Raw genomic sequence first — 23,683 nt, forward strand, 5'->3', positions numbered from 1 at the left:
ATAAAAAAAAATCCATGAATATTCTGTAAATTTTCTGTAAATTATTCGGATTTACGTTCCACAGAAATACCTGCGAACAGGCGGAGTCCACAGTACAACCAGAACGACAGTGGTCGGTTTCCATCGGTCTATATTCAGGCGTCTGAATGGTTTTCAGTGAAAAAGTTACATTTTATTGCCTCCAGTGATCGGAAAGACGCTTTTTGATCAGAGTGAGCGGTTTCAGGAAAAAAGGTGTGAAACTGCACATGCGCAGAACGGAGGGCAGCTGGGCATTTTTCCTTAGCATTAATGGGCAAAAACAATAAATGTCGGATAGCTTTATGCTAAGTGTGCTACTTCACCTGTTCGGTTTAACACAACTTCTGACACTAAATATCTATGTTACATGAGCATTGTTTGATTCATTGGAGACGGGTTCGTGTTTGAGATGTTAGCTAACGGTCTAAAGCGGATGTGCGTTTCGACTACAAGCTGAAGCCACAGCGCCCTCTAGCGCCCTGGAATGACAACTACAGCAGATTTAATGTGTCTAAAGGGGGGACTTTAACCCGATCAATATCCCAGATCAATATCTAGACAGTGGTCTTAACTGTTTTCCTGTATTTTCTGATGGTTTGTCACATTAAACCCTCAAAAATACCGCGGACTGAATAGGAAACTCTGCTGTGTCGTCAGGATGGTGCTTTAAAGTCTGGTCCAAAATGATTCAGCGGGTGATATAACAGAAAGGCTCCTGTATGTGACACCCAGACAGCTATTTATACCGCTATCAGAGGCTCTGATGAGCCGGACCACGAACACTTCAGCCGGGATGGGAGAGGGGATGCAGAAACAGGAAGTGACCTAATTTCTGCTCTGAACTACTGATGGAGACAGAGCTGGTTCTGGTTCTGCAGAACCCTCTTCCAGTGTTTCCTCACATCTTTCTGCCTTCATCACCTCCTCCTCTTCCTCCTGCTGCTGCTGCTGCTTCCTGCAGGTGTGTGTGCTGCAGACACACACCGACACGCAGTCCCACCCCGGCGCTCATGTCCAGACCTGACGGCGGCTCTGCAGGTACCGCCGAGTTGCGTAAGCAGCTGGGAGCAGAAACAGGCGGGGGACGCGCGGAAAATAACCCTCAGCTCCATATGACGCTTCATCCCGCCATCATGGCTGACCTGTGAAATAATCACAGGGTTTTTTTTTTTTTCTTAACGCGTGCACGCGCACACGCACACATTCCGGCACTGCACTTCCTATCAGCCGCTGTGATGCAAAGCTGCTGTCGCCACAACATCACGAAATGGCGGAACTCGCTCCTGTTGCGGTTATTATCGCTGTTATTCCGCCGCGTGCGTGCGTGCGTGCATCTGTACGAGAGAGGAGAGGAAGTGCGCGTGCGTGCATTTGATGTCTTTGTGCAAAGTGTCAGTGAGGAGCTTAACATCTGCCCCACATAGTGCAGACAAGAGCGGCTTTTAGCGCGCACGCACGCACGCATGCGCGCGCGGCAGCGGCAGCTCTGGGCCTCATTACATCACGTCCCAATTGTTCAGCAGAAAACACCAAAACAGAGATCCCACACTGATACATCTGATCACCGACCTGATTTCCTCAATCAGCGTCCTCACGCGCACACGCACACACTCACACACAAGTGTGAGGTTGGCGCACGCGCGTGCACGCTGAAAGCGCATTTGGAGACACATCCAGTGTGAGGTTGGAGAGGGATGGAGAGCTGAAGGAGGAGGAGGGGGAGAGGTGGGGGGGACAGGTGTTGCACATGCACGCGCTCACACAGGAAAAGGACATGCACGCGCACACGCACAGAGCGAGACATTTACCCGTAGTGCAGACAGGTCTATCTCATCCAGACTCCGCGCCGGGGAGTCGCTCGCCATGGTTCCGTCGGTAGAAGCGCGACTCAAGATGGAAGCTTCCTCAACGACCATCGACCGGGAGGTGATGAAGGCTCGCTCCTCTTCTCCTGTTCACCAGGCCGGAGCGCCGAACCCCCCACCCACCCCCGACAGGAGCCCCAAAAAATCCCGCTGAAGGCGACGCCGACCGGAGGAATGATCGCTCCGGGAGGCGCGCAGCCCGCAGAGCCGAGAGGAAGAGGAAGAGGAGGAAGAGGAGGAGGCGATGTGCGCTCAGCTCCAGGTGCTACATGCTGCTCGGAGCGCTACAGCCCGTCCTACATGCCTTCATCCAGAACCGGGACCGCGAGGACAGATGCGTACAGGAGCAGCGGCCGAGGCGCACTGAGGAGGCGCGGCGGAGGCGGCGCGGCGGAGGCGGCGCGCTGGCCGGGAGTGGCCAGAGAGGAGGCTGCGCTTCACGGGGAGCCGCCCACCGCGACACGCCGCACACACCTCCACGGAGCGCGGCGGGACCGGGCCGAACCGCGCAGCCGCACCATCATAATAAACCTCCAGCTAAAACTGGGCGCTTCATTCAGAGCAGAAACAGCCTGGGGAGGGGGGCCCGGCCCTTTAGAATGGGTTTTCTAACATTCCCACCTCATTTATGTCTGAACTCAGAGGAACATTGAGGCCTCTGAAACAATATAATATAATATAATATAATATAATATTATATAACATTATATAATTTTATATAATATAATAATAGTTGGACAGTTTTACATGTATATTAAAAATAATATGGTAAATATTGAGTAAGTAAATAATAATATCTAATTTATTGATTGCAGTTACATTCACTAAATGAACTCATTATTACTATTAGTTTGTATTATTATAAATATTAACATTATAACAATAATCCCATAAAAAAAGTATTTATAATAGTAGTAGTAACTTTATTGTCATTTTGCAATTCCATTAGTTAACATCTGTATTATTATTATATTAACAATACTAATAATCTTGAAAACAAAAGTGACTAATAGATTTTTTTTTCCAGCCGGGGGCGACGCCCCGAACCCGCCCTGAGGTCGCCGCCTTCAGACCAAATACCTGCAGAGAAAGGAGGCATTGCCATGGCGACCCGTTGAGGTTTTATTGTCTTCATCCACAAATCATCAATTGATTCATTTGTTCTTCTGCAAAGTTCAGACAAGATGAAACAGCGACAAACAGACGACTCTCCAACAACAACAGCAGCTCCAGAGCTGCTCATGGAGGCAACATGTTGGAGCAACGCTGCGGCTCTGAACTGTTGTTTTCTAGGCTTTTGTTTGTTTTCTCTAGTTGAGGCCCTGAATGTTTGAATAATTAATCCCTCTGAAGTCAGATGCAGCTGGAAGGAGTTCTGCTCCTACGTCTTTACTTTTGGACAGTTATGATTTGCAATCATGGCAACAAAGTTTTATTTTTATGATGCAGAGGAGCTGATTAGCATCTCAAAAGATAAACTAATTCCTGAAATTTGAAAAGGAGGCAAGAAGAAGCAAGTTCAAACCATCTCATCGTATCCCCTACTCCAACGTCCTTCTAACTGACCAGAGATTTAAACTGGAGCAGCAAAAGCTAATGAGGTGGATTAGCTGAACTAGCTTACACTTAATGCTAGCGGTCTTCAGTCAGAGGTCTTTTCAGATATACTGGAAGCCTGACTGCTAGTGGAGATTCTTCCTGCCCACAACAACATTTAATTTCCCTTTGGGATAAATAAAGTCATTTTGAGCTGAACGGAGCTCCAGGTAACTGGTTTTATTGTTGCGATCAGAAGGTAATTAAATATTATTTAATAATAATATTAAATAACTCAGACCTTCAGTAATAAACGGTTCCATTTACTTTAGCAGGTTTTACAGGTCAGTGACAGTGAAGAAGATTTCAGGATGTTGGAGAATCTTGTTGCCACCAGTTCAGAGTTTGCTAGATTTTAGAAACTTGCGTTTCTCTGGATCCACAGGCTGCATCTCCATTAACCAGCCAGACACATGGTCAACAACCGGACGCTACTACTGGCGGAAATGACAAAGGAGAAGAGGAGAGGAAGTAGTAGAAGGATGATTGTTTTTGTTAATAAAAAGTTGTGTTATTCTAATGAATCTTCTGTTAAATCACCAAAATGCCACATACAAAGCCATGAAACTGTTTACATCTGTTGCGCCATCATTTTTAATGACTTATTGCGTGAACAAGCTTATTCACATAAATTTATTTCTTCTTAAATCACACTACAATTTCGAAATGGTGTTTTTTGACATCAGCAGAAAATAGAGGAAGGTTTGCGCTTATTGATAAGAAGCCATTGTTTCCAACATGCTGCCAGGCTAAAGGGACAGAGTTGATTAAAATCAGTTTTTTATCATAAATATGTCAGTTTTGACTCTGACTAACAACCAGCCACCAGGAAAACTCAGACAGCAGGCTTCCTGGAAGGGATTAGTTTCAGATCGTCCTCAGTTTCAGGCAGAGCTGTCAAGTTCAGGCAGGTAGAAGCAGCTAACAAACAAAACAAAAGGACAGTCTGTGTTTCACCTGGTTGATGGAGATAAGACCGGGAGAGACACAACACCTGAACGCACCGCCGTGATGCCTTCACTTCAGTCTGCTGCTGGAGTTCAGCCCTCAGGTCACTGATCCGATCATCTCCCAACTGGCCTTCTGTCATCACTGTTTATGTTCTTTTGGCTCCACCTGCAGGCAGAGATGAAAACTGCAGCATGGAGTCGGTAATTCAGTGAATGGAGGAGCCAACGGTGCTGCTATTAAGAGAAGAAATAAACCATAAAAACTGGCTTATGGTTTGTAAACTGTTTGTAAACCATAAACTGGCTGTAAGAGACAATGCTGCAAACTAAAATTCTGCAACCGCAGAAAAAACATTTTGCAACTTCAGGAAAAAATGCTAAATAAGGAAACAATAATGCAAAAACAATTACAACCACAGAAAAAAATGCTCCAACTTAAGAAAAAATGCTGTTGCGACTTCAAGAGAAAATGTTGCAACCGTAGAACAAATTGCTGCAACTTGGGGAAAAATGCTGCATTTTCTGAAAGAAATGCTGAAACTGCAAGAAATAAAAGCAAAAGCAGAAAAAGCCTTGTTTTATTTGCTAAAACAAGTTTAAAACTTTACAAACTCGTTCCATAAAATAAAGTCCTCCAGGCCACCAGGGGGAGTCAAACGTCAGCTCATTTGGGACCAGACAGAATTTCATTGATTTATATATTTTTAGTCTTTTACATTATAGAACAGCAGCAGATTTACGAAGCCATTACCGACCCCTCACTATTTCCTTCTGCTTTTATTTCCTCCGGTTGCAGAATTTTTCTGTTGTATGTTTTTTGTGTTTCCAGATTTCTGCCACCGTAACCTGAACCAAAGGTAAGTCATGATTTACCAACCTGGACGGTTAGATCACTTTTTAACTCCAGAATTTAATTTATCACCTGAAAAACGGAATTTTGGTCCTTAAATGTTGAGAATGGAGACTAGAAAAGAAGAAAAAAATGCGAGATATCTTAATTTTAATGCCATCAACCCTTCATTTATTGAGTTCAAAGTTTCACCAGAGCAACATGACGGGACATCGAAGAGCAAGAAAACAGTTTGTGCAAATAGTGCATTTCCATAGAGAAACAGGCAGGAGAGAGAAAAACCAGACAGATTCAGAGCCACTGCAGCCAGAAACAGAAAACCTGCTCAGTTTGTGCAAAGCTGCAAAAAGTCTTGGTTTGACAGAAAAACCACCAACTGGAAGTAGAAACACAGAGGTAGCGTCAGGGAAACCTCTCAGGGTCATGCTGAGGTCAGCTGGCAACAGGCTGGGGTCAAGCTGGCTCCATGCAGATAAACGCCACAGAATATTTACGTTACAGTTTAACCTGGAAAGACCGCAGCTGCTTATAAACAATGGCCACTAGAGGGCAGCAAAAACAAACATTTAAATCCAAGCAAGCAAATCTTTAATTTATTTAGAGCTTAAGAGAAAATATTCCTTATGAGAATGGAGCTTCATATGCACCATCTTTTTATTGCATTATTTATGCTGATACATTATTTAATAAATTTATTGTTTTACTATTGGAGAGTTGCAGCAAAATTTCGCTCAATATTTACATTTTAAATGTTCAGTTGAATGATAATAAAGTCTGTTTATATCCATGCCTAATAAGAATAATTATATTTAAAAAATAAAAAGTAGGAAGAAACTAAGATTTAATTAAAATTGAAGTATAAAGGAAAATGTTTGTCTTAGTTTAAATAAATAAAAAACAAATTGTTCGATTTTTTAAGGGCTTTTTCTTTCAGAAATTTTTTAGTATTTTGTTGTGTTTTTATTTCAAATTTTGAGATTTAGGCAATTTTAACCCAGTTAGATTTATTGTTTCAAATATTAGTTTTCCAGAATCAAACCTGTGGTGGGAAATGATGCAGTAGAAAGTTGTACAATTTGTCCAAATTGACACCCAAATACCTCAAAAAATACAAAATAAATAAATAAAATAGAATCTTCAACAGAATCACATTAAGTGCTAATATTTCAGATTTTTTGTGATTTTAGATCGTTCTGCTGCCCTCTAGTGGCCAAAAAGTGACTGTACAAACCAGTATAACCATTTAATACATCAGTTTCACTTCCAGACATCGAAACAGCACCGGACTCTTCATGCAGCACAACAACAGTTTGTTAGTCTGAGAGGCAAAATGTTGGTTTATTTTGAGAAGAAAAGCCATTAAGTGATTTAATCTGAGATAAAGTTTATAAAACGATTTCTGCCGCGTCACAGTAAACAGAGAAACCATGAAGTGGAGCGAGTCTGACGCCCGGCTTCCAGGGGTTTTGGCACTTTAACAGAATTACGATCAAATTTCTGCCGTTTTTATCCATTAGTGTTGAGCTGCGTTTCCCAGCCTGGATGATGCATAGTGTTCGCAGGAGAAGAGCTGCACAGTCAGTATCCTACCAGGAAGTGGGTTTTCAGGCACTGTGGAGCGAAACGCTGCATCTGCTGGTTGAGTTTCAACCTAATCAGATCCAATGATCAGTGGAAACCGACAGATGTTGTGGAGACATGAAACCTGCGACAGGCTGAGGAAGTCTGAGAGTTTTTGGCTGTTTGTAGCGAACCGGGCCGGTTCGTTTATCGGAGTTTCATTTTCCAGGAGCAGCAGGTTTTGTAGACGACGCTGTAGTGTGGGCGGCTTCGCCCCGGGTCCAGGCTCGCAGGTTGATTCTGTCTTTGGCACAGCAGCTGCTTCCGTCAGACTGGACCTCAGGCGGGTCGCTCCGCCGTCATTGGACTCAACCAGAACCACAGAACTTTGTCCTGAGCAGAAGGAACAGCCCCCGGTCCAACATGGCGGTCAGGTCCAGACCTCCATGGGGACCATGGCCTCCTTGCAGCCGATGGGTGGCAGCAGGTTCTGTTCGCTCATGAACTGGAGCGGGAACTGGACCAGGAAGCCACGGATCTTCTTCAGCTCCTCCTGGGCGCGGGCCGGGTCTTCTCGGGCCAGGCCCGGTTTGGCCAGGAAGCCCTCCAGCTCCGAGATGTTCCGCACGTCGCTGGACGGCAGGCAGCGGAAAACCTGCAGCAGGCAGAGAGAGAGGTCAGAGGGCGAAGGGTGGGGAGGGGTCTGTTACCAAGGAAACACCGATACCGGTCCGTTACCAAGGAAACACAGATACCGATACTTTTTATCATTTAGGTCTGATTTAACAACAAACCTCTGATTTTTAGGAGTTTTATGGTTTTTCTATTTAGTTATTTTGTTAAAACTTTTAGTTCTAAGTGTCGAAAATAAACAACTTTAGTGCCACTGGGAAAAAATAGATTCTGACATTTGAGCTCAGAAGATTAAAGTCAGAACCTGAAGGAAAAAAATGAAGAAAAAAGTTTAAATTCTGAGAAAAGAGATGCTGAGGAAAAAACTCCAGGATCCTCCTGGTTAAAACCCCAAAACCTGAAACTGGTCATGAGACTGGGCGTGGTTGCCATAGCAACAGCCCCACCTTCTGGTAGATGGAGGCATTGCGGGCGCAGGTAGCCATCCAGGTCTCCTTGTAGAAAAGTTCGCTGATGGGATCGGAAACGTCAATGGATGGATCAGTGTTGGCGCCGAGGATCATCCTGAGGAGACAGGAAGTTCAGACATGGAGGAGCACCATCAGACAGGAAGTTCAGACATGGAGGAGCACCATCAGACAGGAAGTTCAGACATGGAGGAGCACCATCAGACAGGAAGTTCAGACATGGAGGAGCACCATCAGACAGGAAGTTCAGACATGGAGGAGCACCATCAGACAGGAAGTTCAGACATGGAGGAGCACCATCAGACAGGAAGTTCAGACATGGAGGAGCACCATCAGACAGGAAGTTCAGACATGGAGGAGCACCATCAGACAGGAAGTTCAGACATGGAGGAGCATCATCAGACAGGAAGTCAACGTGAGATTATGGACATATCAGCAGAATAAAGTAAAAAAAATTACAAAAATAGTTTTAAATAGCTAATCTGAGCAGCTCAGTTTGTGTTTCTTTCTTCAGTCTTTTCCTGAATTATTTCAAAGTTCTGCTATTGAAAATTTAATGAAACTAATCTCACCTGGTCGGACCCTAATCCTCTAAGTTTAGAAAATAAACAGAGAACAGGATCATGGAGTGAATATTCTCGCATTGTGAAGCTGAACTGTGGAAGTTGAGTCAGAATGAAAAACTGATCGTTGTGGTTTTCAGTTTTTCCCCAGAAATGTTCGTACCTGAAGCACTCGAGGCGCAGCTGCAGGGCGAACTTCCCGGCGCGGTACGGCTGCCCGTCCATGACGGCGTCCACCGTCTCCGAGTCCTCCACGATGACGGCCACCTCGCTGTCCCGCTTCCCCAGCATGCTGCGGTCGTTGATGTTGGCGGAACCTGCAGACAAACCGGATCCGGCTGAGTTTGGCGCCTCCTGTGAGGCGGCGGCGCCCGCCAGCCGAGGCCTCACCGATGATGACGGTGTTGTCGTCGGCGATCAGCATCTTGCTGTGGACGTAGATGAGCTCGGTGACCAGCGTCCCCTCCAGGTCGGCGTGCGTCCGCAGGCCGGTGAACGAGATGTAGTTCATCCACTGATCCCCCACTGCAGACAGACAGACCCGAGTCAAACTGGACCCGCCACCAGGTCAGACGGAACATCAGAATATTTGTGCAGCAAAAATTTTGTTTGTGCCGCAATTATTTTAAAGATATTAATAAAAGTTTCCAGAGGTCATGAAAGGTCAACCACGTCTCCTCCTTCTTCAAATCTAACAAATTTGGTGTCAATCATCTCAGCTACATTTGTGCAGCAAAGATTTTTGTTTGTGCAGATTTTTCTTTGAAGGTCTTAATAAAAGGTTAAAGGTCAAAAGGTCAAGCTGCCCCCAACATCACTCAGACCAAATTGGTGTCAAATTTTAAAACGTTTGTGCAGCTAAATTTTTTGTTGGTGCTACTTTTACTCTGCGCAGTAAATATTTATATTTGTGCCGCCATCATTTTAACAACATTAATAAAAATGTTTCCAGAGGTCAGAGGTCATCTCCTCACATTTACAAAATCTAAAGTTTGTTGTCAATCAACTCCGTTGGTGCAGCTGTTTCTGCTTTGGAGATATTGAGGATGACCTCTGACCCCTGCAAACTTCTTCGTTAATATCTTTAAGATATGGCAGCATCCCTGGGGTCGAACCAAACGGCGTCAGATTCTCATTATGACCCTAAACGCGGCGAAGGTCAGAGGTCGGCGCCTTACTCTCGGCTCTCAGCTGGGAAATGATGGAGTGCTCTCCTTTGTTCATCGTCCTGCAGACAGAAAGCAGCAGAGATGAGGATGATGATGGTGATGATGGCGGAGCAGCAGGTGGGCCCGCCAGGCGCCGCCTCACCTGTAGTTGAAGTGCATCACCGCCTGGATGGCGCTGCCGCCCCCCGTGTTGATGTCGCCCTCGAAGCCTGGCAGCAGAGGCGTCACCACGTAGACGCGGTACTTCGTTCCCTCCCTGCAGCGACAACGTTACCAACACTGAGAGCGCCATCTTGGTTTTATTACATCATTTAAATTAATAATTTTATTGTCACAATAAATTCCTATTAATGATGTTTAAATCCCCCAAACTGTCTTAATTGTCAGAATTGGTAGATTATTCAATAAAAGCAACAAATATAAAAATACTTAGTTGCTGTGTGCAGTTAGTGAAACAAATCATAATTACTGATGTGTGTTTTACAAAGGGAAAGTTTTTCAAAGGAATTATTTGTGTTTGTGGAAGCATAAAAACGTACAAAATGTGAATTTTGGGTAACAGATTCCCTGTAAGTCGCCCTCCCTACCAGATTCATCAGGGTATCTGCAGGTTTTACCAAGTCCAGTTTAAGACTTTAAACTGTAATTTAAGACAGAGAAGACTATAAATATGTTTAAAGGGAAAAGTTGGAGGATCCGGCTGCAAGCAATCCAGCATTGCTCAACCTGCCACGTTTCTGGAGTTTGTGGTTCTTTGTGGTTGTCATGGAGACGCAGCGCTCAGCCTGAGCAGAAAGTTTAATTTAACTGAAACTTTTCCCTTTTAAAACTCAGATGATGATAAATAAAATTAAAACAGAATCAAACCCCAAACCCTACAATTAAATATAAATAACCTGCATGAAGAAGAGAACAAAGAGATGAAGTCTGCTGAAGTGGGAGAACTGGGAGTCGTCGTAAAACCCAGAGGAAGTAACATTCAGGCTGAACTGCAGCTTCCCGTCATCCGTCCATCTTCACAGTTTTTATTTCTGAGCTTTTATTGCAGCAACATTATCAGCTGCTGGTTCTGCTTCCCTTTATGAAAAGTCCTGGTTCAGACATCAGGTTGAGACAGAGCCGGGCTCTGATTGGTCAAACCTCCAATGTCTAACAGAAATCATCAAAGTGTTCAAAGTGAGGTGTGGGGGCCATTTGTGGCCCCTGGAATGACTTATTGTGGTCTCCAACTGGAATTCAAGAACGATTCTAACTTCATAAATGATGAAATTTCGTTATTGTTTAAATTCCTGGATATTTATATTGCCATTAATTGTCATGTTCCTAATGTGCATTGTTCTAATCAAATAAATTAATCAAATAAATTAAAATATTTCTTGCCTGATTTGAAATGCATAAATAGAAATAATCAGATCATTTTCTGTAACTTTATGAAGCTGAAAATAGAAACTGAAGAGATTAAAACACCTGATCAACACTTTCATCACTCTGACGCCTTTAATTTCTACTCTGCACTGTTAAAACACTGACCCAGCTGTGTGTGTGTGAGTGAGGGGGTGTGTGTGTGTGTGTGTGTGCCACTGTGTTTCCTTCACCAGGATGTGAAACAGTGACGCTCTGAGCCTCAGCGGTGCTTTAAGCCAGAACACACAGCAGCAACACGTCTGTGTGTGAATCGGGCCATAAAGGGTCATAAAGGGTCATGACCTCTGACCTGTAAGCCTTTTTAATGCGCTCTGCTATCGTGTCGCCGATCTTGTTGTAAACCAGCTTGTTTTCTGCGCAGCTGATGAAAAACTGATTCTGGAGGAACAGAAAAGGGAAACGGATCAGAAAACGTTCAGATCATCACAACCTGCATCGTTTATCAGAAATAATAAAGAAAAGACAGAATTTAAAAGTAAGAATCCACTGCAGGGTTAATCTGAGTTAAACACACAACTCTCCACTAGCTTTAGCATCACAGTCATTAGAAATGTACCTTTATGACCAATCATAAAGGTACAGTTTCTTCCAGTGTTTGGTGGAAAGACAGAAACAATAAATCCTGTATTAATTTATCATGTGATTAATTGATTTATAGCTTAATCTAGATTGAAACCCAGATTATGAAATCGTGACACCTGGAAGTTAAAAACCTGCCAACAGATTTCTGCCATGAATCAGGATCTTTACAAGCTGCTGCAGTGATGAATGTCGGCCGATACCTCGATGTAAATGAAGTGCTGGCTGTTCTCGATGGCGTGGACGTACGCGTTGTGGATGGACTCCTCGTGGTATTTGATGCCGGCTGACCAGTCTGAGGCCGAGCGAAGGATCTGAGGAGAGAGAGATTTACTGTGAGCTCATTTTTTTACAGTTAGCATGAAACAAGAGGAAAAACAACCAGTAACTGTAATCATTAATGTTTACATGTTTAATGAAACAAAATCAACTTAATGACATCACATCATAAAAACTGCATGCTAACCTGAACTTTAGCGGTGGTGCAGTTGGGGACTTGGTATCGAAGCTCCCCGGCCGTCAGGTGCGACTTGGGCAGCAGGTATGGAAACGACAGAGAGCGATACTTTGGCTTCACCAGCTGGCAAAGAGGAGAAACCAGGACCATAAAGACAAATACAGCACGGCTGCATCCAAATGTTTTTAAATTTAGCATCAAAGTCAATGACATTAAAATTCTCAATGCTAATGCTAACAGCGCTAACCTTGGTGAAGTTCCACCGCTGGATGAAATGTCGAGCCACGTCTCGCGCCGCCTTCCCATGGACGACTGACGCGATGTCGTGCCAAGGCATTCTGGGAGTTTTATGTCTGTCTATGAAATCTAAAACAGACAGAAATGGGAAAGTAAGTGAAATGTAGAAGATGAATCCTGTTGGAACGGAGATCAGAGGAAGCGAACCATCGAACGGTTTGTCCAGCTGAATCCAGTCCTTGTGCACAAAGTTGCAGTAATCCTTCCCGTGCCAGAACCTGGTGTCTCCGAACAGATCCCCGACGCCCGTAAGGAGACTTCGCACAGAGCGGCTCCCTGAAACAGAGACACACGGACATTTAACCAACAGGTCTGTCTGCCAGAAACAATAAAAAATACAAACTCGCCTGATGGTTCATTAGCTTTTTCAGAAACAAGCGTAAAGAAAAAACTAAACCATTCAAAAGCAACCTATGAGTTATTCTGTCTGTGTGCAAATAAAACAAACATCAAACCAGAAAAACCAACTTCAAAAACTCCAAGCCTGGAAATTTCATGTTCCAGAATATTGAATTTCTAAGATGGTGAAGTTCTGTGAAAACAAATATTAGGCAGAAAACAAACAAAAGACTAAATGTTGATTTAAAATCCGGTTTCACAATGAAAATGATATTAAAAATTAGCAGAAATGTAATAAACTAAACTCCGTTTGTCCCTGGTGACTAAAGCTTGTAATCGTCTTCATGTTCAGAGTTTCTGCAGCGAGAAAAATGATGTCTGGAGAAACGATTCAGCAGGAACATTAACAGAAGATGGAAGGGAAAACATCACAAAAATCAACAAACCTGAATGTTTCACCTAATAATGACTTCATGTACGAGACGCACAGTTGTAAAAATAAACCTTTTGTTTTTGGCAGGGGGAAAATAAAACAACCACTTACCTTCTGAAATAAACATTTCTGCATTTATTCAGCTAAATAAACACAAACAGGAGAATCTTAACTTTTTCTTATTGGCACTGATAAACTAACAGGTTATTAGTATCTATTTATATGGTTGATCTTCCACATCTGTATTTGTTCCAGTTGAACCAGTAAAAATAATTTCTAACATCTTCAGCTGAGAACAGAGGTGGCAAAAAAACAGAATCAAGTAAAAGTAAAAAATATCCGTTCAAGAAATGACTCAAGTAAAAAAGTATTTGGTAAAAAGTCGACTCAAGTACTGAGGAACAGATCAGATTACCAATCATTTACATACATAAACTATAAAATTATAATGTTGAATTCACTCCATTATAATTTTATTTACCTGAAAAAGAGACAAACAGTTTCTGTGACGTCATAAAAACCACCACAGACTCTCTGTTTTTAAAAACAAAGATCAACCTTTGACCCAGCGGACCAAAGGTTGTCGAGTAAAGGTCAAATCCACAGCAGTGCATGCTGGGAAACGGGTCAGGTGGCCGTGGTGCCGGGACTCACCGGCCTGGGCGAGCGGCGGCGCCGCCGCCCGCAGCTCCAGCAGCCGGCCGGGAATCAGAGTCTGTTGGCTGTTGATGCTGGACGACCAACCTGAACAGACCGGCCGCAGCCGCAACGTCAGCAACCAGCAACGCAACGCAGCAACATCCTACCAACTCTATATTCCTACATCAGTGGAGTCCAAACTTTTTATCCTTTGGGCCAAAAACATTTCAGTTTTTAATTGAAACTGAAACATTTATTTTTTAAGACATTTGTGTCTTTATTGAATATCTCATCTATAAAAATCTCAAATTAATCGTGAATTCACTCCTGTGGACCAAACAAAATCATCCGCAGAGCCGAAAATGGCCCTCGGACCTCACATTGGACAACCATTCCTCTGAAATGGTCGGGTACCGATCTTTTTATTTTATTTATCTGATTTGGGGGGGAAAGTCCAAAAATACATTTCTGAAAGACTTAAGTCTAGAAAATGACTAAAACCTTTTTTTATTAAAAAGTTATGAGTTTATTTACTTCAATGGAAAAAATGAATGAAATGGATCAAATGTTTTAGATAAAAATAATTCATCAGTTCTAAAACTTAAACTAAATCTTAAACTTTTCTCACATTAAAGTTTTCCAGCACTTTGGAGATAAAAGCAATAAAAATTAACAAAAAAGTTTTAATTCACCCTTACATGATAATTTATTATTAATTTATTACTGACATTAAAAATGTCTACACTTTAGGTCAGGGGTCCCCAAACTTTTTCCTGTGAGGGCCACATAACTTCTCCCTTTTCTGGTGGGGGGCCGGAAATTATTGAGGGGGCGCGGGGGGTTCGTTTCTACCCAGAAAGCACATGGGCAAAACCCATGAGTGAAACGGTCACTGGGACTAACTAGTATATATTCCACTGAGGGATGTAAATTTAACATATTAATTTCTCATATATTAACATAAAGGCTCGTTTTGAAGTATAAGCTGCTACTTACAGGCATCGCTTCATGGAATGCGGCGTTCATAACAGACACGCGTTCATCTGCTCTACCGTTAGCAAACAACCTACTGATTAAATAACATAAAAGTCAAGCAGTTCCCTAAAAGTCCAACAGATGGCAGCAATGCGCCCCACAATTTACAGGACACACTTCCTGCTAAAGAGCCCCCTGGTGGTTGAAGAAAAATCCACATATAAACCGGAAAATACAATAAATGAAAAAAAAAATCTGAATGCTCTCTGGTATTGTTCAGGGGGCCGGATCCGGCCCGCGGGCCGTAGTTTGGGGACCCCTGCTTTAGGTGAACTGAAATATATACTTTATATATATATATACTGGAGTGGGTCTGAGTGGATCTAAATGGATCTGAGTGGATCTGCGTGTTTCGGACTCACTCTCCTCCTCCTCCTCCTCCAGGTCGCTGTCGCTGTCGGCGCGCGCCAGCCCGTGTTTCTGCAGGTGCTTCTTGATGCTCATCCTCGTCCTCCTCATCCTCCCCTGACTCTTCAGCTTGGGCTGATCTCCAGAGTCCATCACCGAGAAAACCTTGTTCTGGCCGCCGCCACCGGAGGGCGCCGCTGAGCTGGAGGACGCGGCTGCAGCCTGAAACCCGCAGGAGAAGAAAGTTTAAACAGATTTATAAACGCAACGTATGCAGGGACGTAACAGGACAACATTCAGGTAATATGAAGGTAATAATGACATTATTAAAGTTCAATAAACTTTAATTTCTAACATTTAACACTGGAAGTGGAAGATGTTTTAAATATCCAAATTATCTATAACTGATGGATGATTTCTCCTGACCTGCTCCAGGTGCGACAGCGTCACGCTGCCGATGTCGGTGAGCCGATGATCGCGGTCGTCCCAGCGGCCGTACGCCAGGTCGATGCCGCCCACGAACGCCACCGATTGGTCGATCACCACGATCTTCTCGTGATGCGCCCACAGGTAGACGGCGGAGGAGACGTGGTCGGGGTGCCGCATCACCTGGGGACAGACGCAGCGTCAGACAGGAAGCGGCGGCGCGGCGGTGACCTCGGCAGGAAGTGGTCGGACCTTGATGTTGGGGTGGAGGCGCAGCAGCGTCCGCTTGCTGTAGCCGGAGTTGATTCCCAGAGCCAGCTCCACCTCCTTGTAGAGCATCACGAAGATCCGAACGCCTTGTTGCTGCAACGGTTCAAACTGTGTCAAACTGGAGGCCCGGGGCCACATGCGGCCCGCCACGGCGCCTTCAGAGGGACGCATCGTCACAACCTCCCAGATCAAACATTATTTTACCAAATCAAGTTGCATCAATCAGGTCCTCCAGTTTTTTGCAGAAATTCATTCAAAATCAACAAACTGAGATTCTGAGTGGAATATAATCCTGAAAACAATCATGAACTCCTGGAGGAACTGATCAGTTTTAAGTTAACTTATCGAATGCAGAGCAGCTGTTTGTTAATATTTTATCAGGTTTTATCGATACATTCTGGAACAACTGAAGCTGCTCCGCTGCTCTGAGCGTCGGCCGGTTTGCTTCCCGTTTCCGGGTCCAGATGATCGGTTTGGACTGAAAGAGTTTGTCGCTCACCGCTTTGCGCTTCAGGATGCAGTCGAGACGCCATCGGTTCCCCTCGACGACCGGCCGCTTCAGGAAGATCTCTGGACTCAACCTGCAGCACGAAGCAGGAGGCTGAATGCAGTTCTTCACGTTTTCAGACTTTCTGCTCTTCCTGATTCTACACATCATTCTAATGATAATTATACTAAATGAAAAAACTACAAACCAAAGGTAGAAGCAATAATACATAAAAGATAAAAAATGAAAGAAATATCTATAAAAAAAAAATCTAAAATCATTAGAATACAAAATAAAAATATTAAACCAAAGCAGAAAATTTGATGAGGTAAATTCAGCAGCCGCGGAGTTTTTCTCTCTCCGTTAACGATAATCTGAACCTCTGAACTCGGACCCGGCCGGGCAGAACCCTGAACCCGATCCGTCTGGAAACCTCCTGAACTCACTCAACTCTGACAGCAACGCAGCTCAGCAGGAGGAAGACCTGCTGACCAGAGTCTTCCTCACCAGTCAGTGATGAAGACTCACCACCAGTCAGTGATGAAGATCTCCTCCTTGGCCTCCTCCAGAGCGTCCGCCACGTCCTCCATGTAGGTTTTTCCGTTCACATACCTGCAGGAGATGAAGCAAACCTTCAGATGATGATGTCACTGCTTTGTCAGCTTCTGATTGGCTCATTCAGAATAGATGAGGAACACCAGTGGGCGAGTTTTAAGGTGGAGAGAGAGTCATTACGCCCAGATAAATCAGGCCTGTTGGGCTGAAAGGCCAATCAGGAAGGAAGAAGCCATTAATCCGACGAAGCTACACTGAAAAAAATCAAAACCAGGAATTTGTGTTTTAGGGACATTGTAGATATAAATAAATAAATACGAGGAGTAATTTTCCACCAGAGAAACTGTGAAAATAGACTTCTAGAAAAAACTAAAATTACACTTTGAAAAGTTGAAAAGTTGCTAGAAAAAACATCTCAGAAATTGTCTGGAAAAAACAAGAAAACTTCTGAGTCCCAAAAATTGAACATTTTTGGCTTTTTAAAAAGAAATATTAGAGTCATTGTAGATAGAAAAAAGAAGAATAAATTTCTACCAAAGCCCCCGAAAATTTCTAAAAAAAAACAAGGAAATGTTTGAAAAGTCAAAGAAATTACTAGAAAAACCCTAAAACTTTGAGATTAATCTCAGAAATTTTCTGGAAAAAACGAGGACACTAAAAATGTGAAAATTTGGATTTTAAATGAGCAACAGTTTCATTTCAAAAACCAATTTTTGCAGCTAAATTACTGAATAAGTAGACGTATGAGCTCAACGACAAAGATTTATTGTTTTAGGTTAAAGTTGCTTTGTGAGTCATTGTTGTTTCTTGTGCGTCAGATTTACAGGCGTACCAGAAACAACTGAATTAAAAGGTTCCACTCAGAACCTCTGTTTAAGAACAAAACAATAATTAATTGCATTAAAATTTTTAACACATGAAAATCAACATGATTAATGAATCAAGGCTGAGAGTGTTAAAGGTCTGGTGCTTTTATTTTTATGAAGTTTATGTAAATATCTGGTTTAAAATTCTGTTTTCAACTTGTTGGTCATGTGAAGGAACATTAGGCTTTAACTGACCAACACACACACACACACACAGACACACACACACACACACACACACACACACACACACACACAGCCGGTGTAGAGTTGCCCTCAGGTGGACAGGTGATGAGCCGCTGAGTGTCACTTTCCCTCTTTGTGTCGGGTTACAGCAGAAAGAATCTCCACTGACTAGATGCATCCTTTAAACCAACATTAACTTTTATCTCTGCATGTTAAAAACAGAAAAAAAACTCTCAGAAATATTTCTACAGTTTTATTTTTACTTTTCTACGGAAATGGACTCGGCTTCAGATCTAAAACTGGGACGAATTCCTGAAAAATGCAGAACCTGAAGGTGAAAACAGACTCTGCCAGCTGGACCAGGTCTCGTCTAGACTTCTCCTCACCGACAAACTGCATCAGTTTACAGCAGACAGACTCTCCTCCAGTTCATCAAACACAGATAAGGAATGAATCCAGTAGATTTATCTGAGATCCACATAAACAGTAACGAACCAAAGTCCGAATCCATGCAGTCAGAATTGATCATAATCCTTTAAACGACAATAAAAATAAATCTGAATTGTTTTCACAGTGAAAGCTGGTTGTCACGGTTACCATTTGGCAGGGATGTTCTCCTCCTGCCTGGCGAAGGATCCGAAGCGGTGGTCTGTGAGGAAGGCGGCGCCGTGCTTCTGGGAGAAGGCTTCGATGGCCTGGCCCCACCAGCGGGCGTGTCTGTAGCTGGAGCACTTCAGCACCAACGACCTGAACAGAACCGCACAGAACCAGCTCTGTTCAGAACCAAACAGAACCGGGCCAACTCGAAACAGACAGGGCATCGTGATATGAATGGTTCCTTTGTTTTAAATCACAGATTTGATTTGTTTTCTGGTGCGTTTCAATCAAGACAAAAAAAAAGAAAATCATATTTATCTATTTTTTTCTATGCTCAATAGTAACCGTGTTGCTGTCAACAATATTTTATTTTATGCATTTTGTAATATCGCATTAGGAAAGAAACAGAAGAAAACAAAAAAAATTCTTAAATTACCTTCAGTCCGTGTAAAAATGCTCTATATATCAATTATGACAAAAAAATGTTAACGCTCCCTTAAGGTTACTGGCTTTTCCGGGAACAAAAGTAAAGGGGCAGTTTGTGTGTTTTTCAGGCACATGGTCCCATTGTTTAGCATAATCAAGTAACTATGTTACCTTCAGTCGGTGTAAAAATGCTCTACGTGTCAAATATGACTTTAAAAAATGTTACTTCCTAATTCAACTCCTTGAAATTGAGCCTCTGTGTCTTTAAGAAACTCTGCCTCTTTCTGAAGCTCCGCCTACAGGAAGTCATCACAACATGGCTCCTCCATTAACCTTTCAGCAAAGTTTTTAGCACTTCCAGGTGTTTGCTAATTGCTGCTAGCTAGTCTGAAGGAGCCGGGTGGAGGAGGAGATGCGTCCTGAAGGCGGGGCTAGGTCCACCCAGACGTTTTGCACAGCTGAATGGTTGCCATGGAGATTAAAGCAGAAGTCCAGGCATGTTTATGATGAAGGAATAACATTATAACATGATAAAGCTTGAAAAAGTCAATTTTAAATAATACCACCCCTTTAACTAGCTAAACAGGAGACGGAAACAAATTTATCGAATAAGTCCTGACGTAGTTAACTTCCTGTGCCTTACCAGAGGCACCAACTCAGAGGATTCCTTCCATTTATCTGCGATGTTTGGTCGATGCTAGTTTGTAAACTCTGCCTCTTGTTTGTTACATCAATGTGTGGAGCCAACGTCTGAGGAAATTACACTCGTTTTGCTCCAAACCAGGAGAAAAAAGGATTTAAAAGAAAAAGTTGAGGCACCTGGACAGGCTGTTGATGCGGAGGCCCTGTTTGGTTTCTGTCTCTTTGGAGTCCAGCTTGACGCTGAACTCTTTGTCGAACAGCATGACGAAGGAGATGGCACCGGAGTCTGGCTTCATGTACATCAGGAAGGAGTCTTTCACCACCAGCCAGCTGCACAGAGAAACATCATGCTAACACGCAACGTCAGGAACAAACCCCACGTTCTCCTCTGATCCATGGAAATATTACCAGCTAAAATCAGATGAGGCAAATAAAACTCATTATGATCCATTTTTATCACAGGAAAATGTCTATTTTGTCCAAACTTCACTATTGTGCGTGAGCGAATGTGTGTGAATGAGGTGGGACTAAGAACGCAGCCCTGAGGCGCTCCACTGTGGATCCACTCTGACTTATTATGGTCTGTTGTGAACCAGCTTGTTTCTGGTGTTAGCTTAGCAGCTGGCTAACAGTCATTTACCACTTTATGAGGGATTATTGTATTAAGCAGAACAGAAAGCTGAAGCTCAAATATGCAAAGTCGACCTTTATGTCACAGCTTTTAATAACCTCCAGGCATCCAGTCATTATAGAGTCTTTAACTCTTCAAAATGTGTCTTTAGTTCATTTTTTCTAGTGGAAAGTTATTTTCCAACACCTTGCAGGATCCTAGCATGTCAGACCTTTTTCTGTTTGTATAAAAACAAGCTGCACCTGTGGTGCCATTATTACACCTGGAGCCGTTTATTACTGTTTGTCATCTGCAGCTCTGGTTACTGAATACAATCAGTTTCTGTGTGAACAGGAAATACAAACAACAAGCTGGAAGGACTGAAGAGGAGATCAGCTGAGACGGATCGACTCAGGCTCGTTAAGTAATCTGCAGTTATTTAAATCGGTTCTGTGTGGTTCTGGTCCTGTGTGGTTCTGGTCCTGTGTGGTTCTGGTTCTGTGTGGTTCTGACCGTTTGGACCAGTGGTAGCAGATTTTGCTTCGCCCGCAGCAGTTCAGGCCGGGGAAACGATGACCTCCAGAACGCTTCAGCACCATTCCTTCCCTGAAGAATCAGAAAACAAAACTTCTTAAAAATAATTCAATACGTTTAGATTTAATTATTTTAATTAATTTTCAACGTTTATTGTCTTCACTAGCTAAGTCCAAGTGAATTCATCGGATTAATTTGTTTTTTTAAAAGTGGGAAATAAGCAGCAAATGAACCAAACTAAACTAAAAATCCAGACACTTCTTCATGAAATCATAAATCTGGGTTTTCACTCTGGCTGCAGATAAAACTTTGGATTTGGAGTTTAAATTCACAAAACCTGAATTTAAACTCTGACCTGCTGATTTCCAGCTGATCAGATCAGCAGGTGAATCACTATTAGCTTTAAAATCTAAATATCTTCATATGAATCTGAACTTCAGGGGAAGTGAAACTTCTAGATTTTACTGAAAAACCAAACAGGAAACATGGAGGAAAAGTTTATTCTCCTATTAAAAAATAAATATGTTGAAACAGTTTTTCTAAAGTGATCAATAATAAAGGAACGACTCACAAATGAGTCATTTTACAAACTTTTCACTTCTATTGTTAAGTTATTGTTTTTTTAAATCAATAAAACAAAGTGTTAAGGTAATGTTAGCATTATTTAAATAAGATATTTTAGTTAGAAATGTAAAGTTACAACCTACTAACTGTTTTTAAACAGTTTTAAATGTCTTTTAAAACAGTAAACTTACAATCCTTTGGGACCTAAATCATGAATGAAGGAAAGCTGGCTGACGTCAATGAACTCCATCTGAAAAAAGAACAAAAACTAATTAATTTAACCTTCGACTTAAAGAAATGTTTTATTTCAAGCAGCACATAGTGGAAATCTAAAACCTGCAGCAAAATATTTCGACCAGGAAACTGAAGAACGTATCGAAAGCTTAACGAGATCCAAGGCAGCAGAATAAAACATTATTTAACTCAGAGTTTCTGCAGATCTGCTCAGAGAGTTAAATCTGACGGCAAGAGACATTTTCACCACAGATGTAACCTGAAGCTGTAAAACCTTTAGTAAACCCTCGGCGTACCGTGGCGTGGCAGCTCCTGTACATCGGCATCTGCAGCAGGTTGTTCAAGTAATCCTCCAGTTGTTTCTGAAACAAAAACACCAATCAATAAAAGCTCAATATGTCGCCGATCGGATGAAATCAGAGCTGGGAGGAAAACCTTGCGGCTGGAAACTCCTCCGCTTTGGTTCTTCGCTTCTTCTCTGGGCAGAACGGGGATCTCAGCCTTCTCCATCTTCATCGTCGCTCTCCTCCTGATCGAAGTCCTGAGGAAACAAAAGAATCACATCAGCTGGTTGCTGGTTGCCATGTTTCCAGCAGCAGGTTGCCATGTTTCCAGCAGCAGGTTGCCATGTTTCCAGCAGCAGGTTGCCATGTTTCCAGCAGCAGGTTGCCGGATGCCATGTTTCCAGCAGCAGGTTGCCATGTTTCCAGCAGCAGGTTGCCATGTTTCCAGCAGCAGGTTGCCATGTTTCCAGCAGCAGGTTGCCATGTTTCCAGCAGCAGGTTGCCATGTTTCCACCAGCAGGTTGCCATGTTTCCAGCAACAGGTTGCCATGTTTCCAGCAGCAGGTTGCCATGTTTCCAGCAGCAGGTTGCCATGTTTCCAGCAGCAGGTTGCCATGTTTCCAGCAACAGGTTGCCATGTTTCCAGCAGCAGGTTGCCATGTTTCCAGCAGCAGGTTGCTGGTTGCCATGTTTCCAGCAACAGGTTGCCATGTTTCCACCAGCAGGTTGCCATGTTTCCAGCAACAGGTTGCCATGTTTCCAGCAGCAGGTTGCCTGTTGCCATGTTTCCAGCAGCAGGTTGCCATGTTTCCACCAGCAGGTTGCCATGTTTCCAGCAACAGGTTGCCATGTTTCCAGCAGCAGGTTGCCATGTTTCCAGCAGCAGGTTGCCATGTTTCCAGCAGCAGGTTGCCATGTTTCCAGCAGCAGGTTGCCATGTTTCCAGCAACAGGTTGCCATGTTTCTAGCAGCAGGTTGCTGGTTGCCATGTTTCTAGCAGCAGGTTGCCATGTTTCCAGCAGCAGGTTGCCATGTTTCCAGCAGCAGGTTGCCATGTTTCCAGCAGCAGGTTGCCATGTTTCCAGCAGCAGGTTGCCATGTTTCCAGCAGCAGGTTGCCATGTTTCCAGCAGCAGGTTGCCATGTTTCCAGTAGCAGGTTGCCATGTTTCCAGCAACAGGTTGCCATGTTTCTAGCAGCAGGTTGCTGGTTGCCATGTTTCCAGCAGCAGGTTGCCATGTTTCCAGCAACAGGTTGCCATGTTTCCAGCAGCAGGTTGCCATGTTTCCAGCAGCAGGTTGCCATGTTTCCAGCAGCAGGTTGCCATGTTTCCAGCAGCAGGTTGCCATGTTTCCAGCAGCAGGTTGCCATGTTTCCAGCAGCAGGTTGCCATGTTTCCAGCAGCCTTACCCTCGTGACGGCAGGTGCAGCCTCCTCAGCGCCTTGTAGGCCCTCAGGTCCCGGTGCAGCTCCACGAAGTGTTTCTCCTTCTTCTTCACCTCCCAGGTGAACTCTCCGTGTTTCAGCTCGATCCGGTACATGGCCGGCGTCGCCTGCAACAACATGGACCCGGTCAGTTCACCGCATTTCTGAAGCTGCTTCGGAAACTTGGCCAAACATTTCACCATCAATCTGCTCCTTAAGGGAAAACGACATGATTTAACACCGACTGAAACATTAAAGCAGCCAGAATGTTTTGGTTTACTGTTTGTAGATTAAATGTTTTTCTATGTTTAGTTATTTTAACTTTGGAAATAATTTTATTAAAAATAATTTT

At 43.4% G+C, this 23,683-nt stretch overlaps 2 protein-coding genes across 8 annotated transcripts in view; both read right to left on the reverse strand.

The window, feature by feature from the left end:
• The window catches only part of tnikb (TRAF2 and NCK interacting kinase b), a 58,643-nt gene extending 56,211 nt beyond the window's left edge, over positions 1 to 2,432 (reverse strand). Inside the window, exon 1 of one of the 6 annotated variants that reach the window (XM_088013260.1) lies at positions 1,830 to 2,432. In XM_088013260.1, coding sequence (XP_087869386.1) covers positions 1,830 to 1,937 — 108 coding nt within the window. In that variant the 5' untranslated portion in view covers positions 1,938 to 2,432. The remainder of the gene's footprint in view (positions 1 to 1,829) is intronic. The other 5 variants (XM_088013261.1, XM_088013256.1, XM_088013258.1 and 2 more) reach the window with 5 other exon arrangements.
• A 2,550-nt stretch (positions 2,433 to 4,982) lies between these two features.
• The window catches only part of pld1b (phospholipase D1b), a 40,439-nt gene continuing 21,738 nt past the window's right edge, over positions 4,983 to 23,683 (reverse strand). For both annotated transcript variants that reach the window (XM_088013262.1, XM_014973750.2), the window contains exons 4-26: positions 23,317 to 23,459; positions 22,059 to 22,164; positions 21,920 to 21,985; positions 21,581 to 21,639; positions 20,805 to 20,897; positions 19,859 to 20,011; positions 18,614 to 18,763; positions 16,938 to 17,021; positions 16,422 to 16,503; positions 15,905 to 16,015; positions 15,653 to 15,835; positions 15,241 to 15,448; positions 12,580 to 12,708; positions 12,383 to 12,501; positions 12,145 to 12,258; positions 11,882 to 11,992; positions 11,389 to 11,477; positions 9,817 to 9,930; positions 9,684 to 9,733; positions 8,896 to 9,030; positions 8,669 to 8,822; positions 7,922 to 8,039; positions 4,983 to 7,497 (exon numbers count right to left, since the gene is read on the reverse strand). In XM_088013262.1, the coding sequence (XP_087869388.1) occupies positions 7,273 to 7,497; positions 7,922 to 8,039; positions 8,669 to 8,822; positions 8,896 to 9,030; positions 9,684 to 9,733; positions 9,817 to 9,930; positions 11,389 to 11,477; positions 11,882 to 11,992; positions 12,145 to 12,258; positions 12,383 to 12,501; positions 12,580 to 12,708; positions 15,241 to 15,448; positions 15,653 to 15,835; positions 15,905 to 16,015; positions 16,422 to 16,503; positions 16,938 to 17,021; positions 18,614 to 18,763; positions 19,859 to 20,011; positions 20,805 to 20,897; positions 21,581 to 21,639; positions 21,920 to 21,985; positions 22,059 to 22,164; positions 23,317 to 23,459 (2,796 nt within the window). In that variant the 3' untranslated portion in view covers positions 4,983 to 7,272. The remainder of the gene's footprint in view (positions 7,498 to 7,921; positions 8,040 to 8,668; positions 8,823 to 8,895; positions 9,031 to 9,683; positions 9,734 to 9,816; positions 9,931 to 11,388; positions 11,478 to 11,881; positions 11,993 to 12,144; positions 12,259 to 12,382; positions 12,502 to 12,579; positions 12,709 to 15,240; positions 15,449 to 15,652; positions 15,836 to 15,904; positions 16,016 to 16,421; positions 16,504 to 16,937; positions 17,022 to 18,613; positions 18,764 to 19,858; positions 20,012 to 20,804; positions 20,898 to 21,580; positions 21,640 to 21,919; positions 21,986 to 22,058; positions 22,165 to 23,316; positions 23,460 to 23,683) is intronic.

Source organism: Poecilia mexicana, unplaced genomic scaffold (assembly GCF_051168715.1).
Source record: "Poecilia mexicana isolate PSO_F unplaced genomic scaffold, ASM5116871v1 scaffold_15, whole genome shotgun sequence".
In the NCBI taxonomy this organism is placed as follows: domain Eukaryota; kingdom Metazoa; phylum Chordata; class Actinopteri; order Cyprinodontiformes; family Poeciliidae; genus Poecilia; species Poecilia mexicana.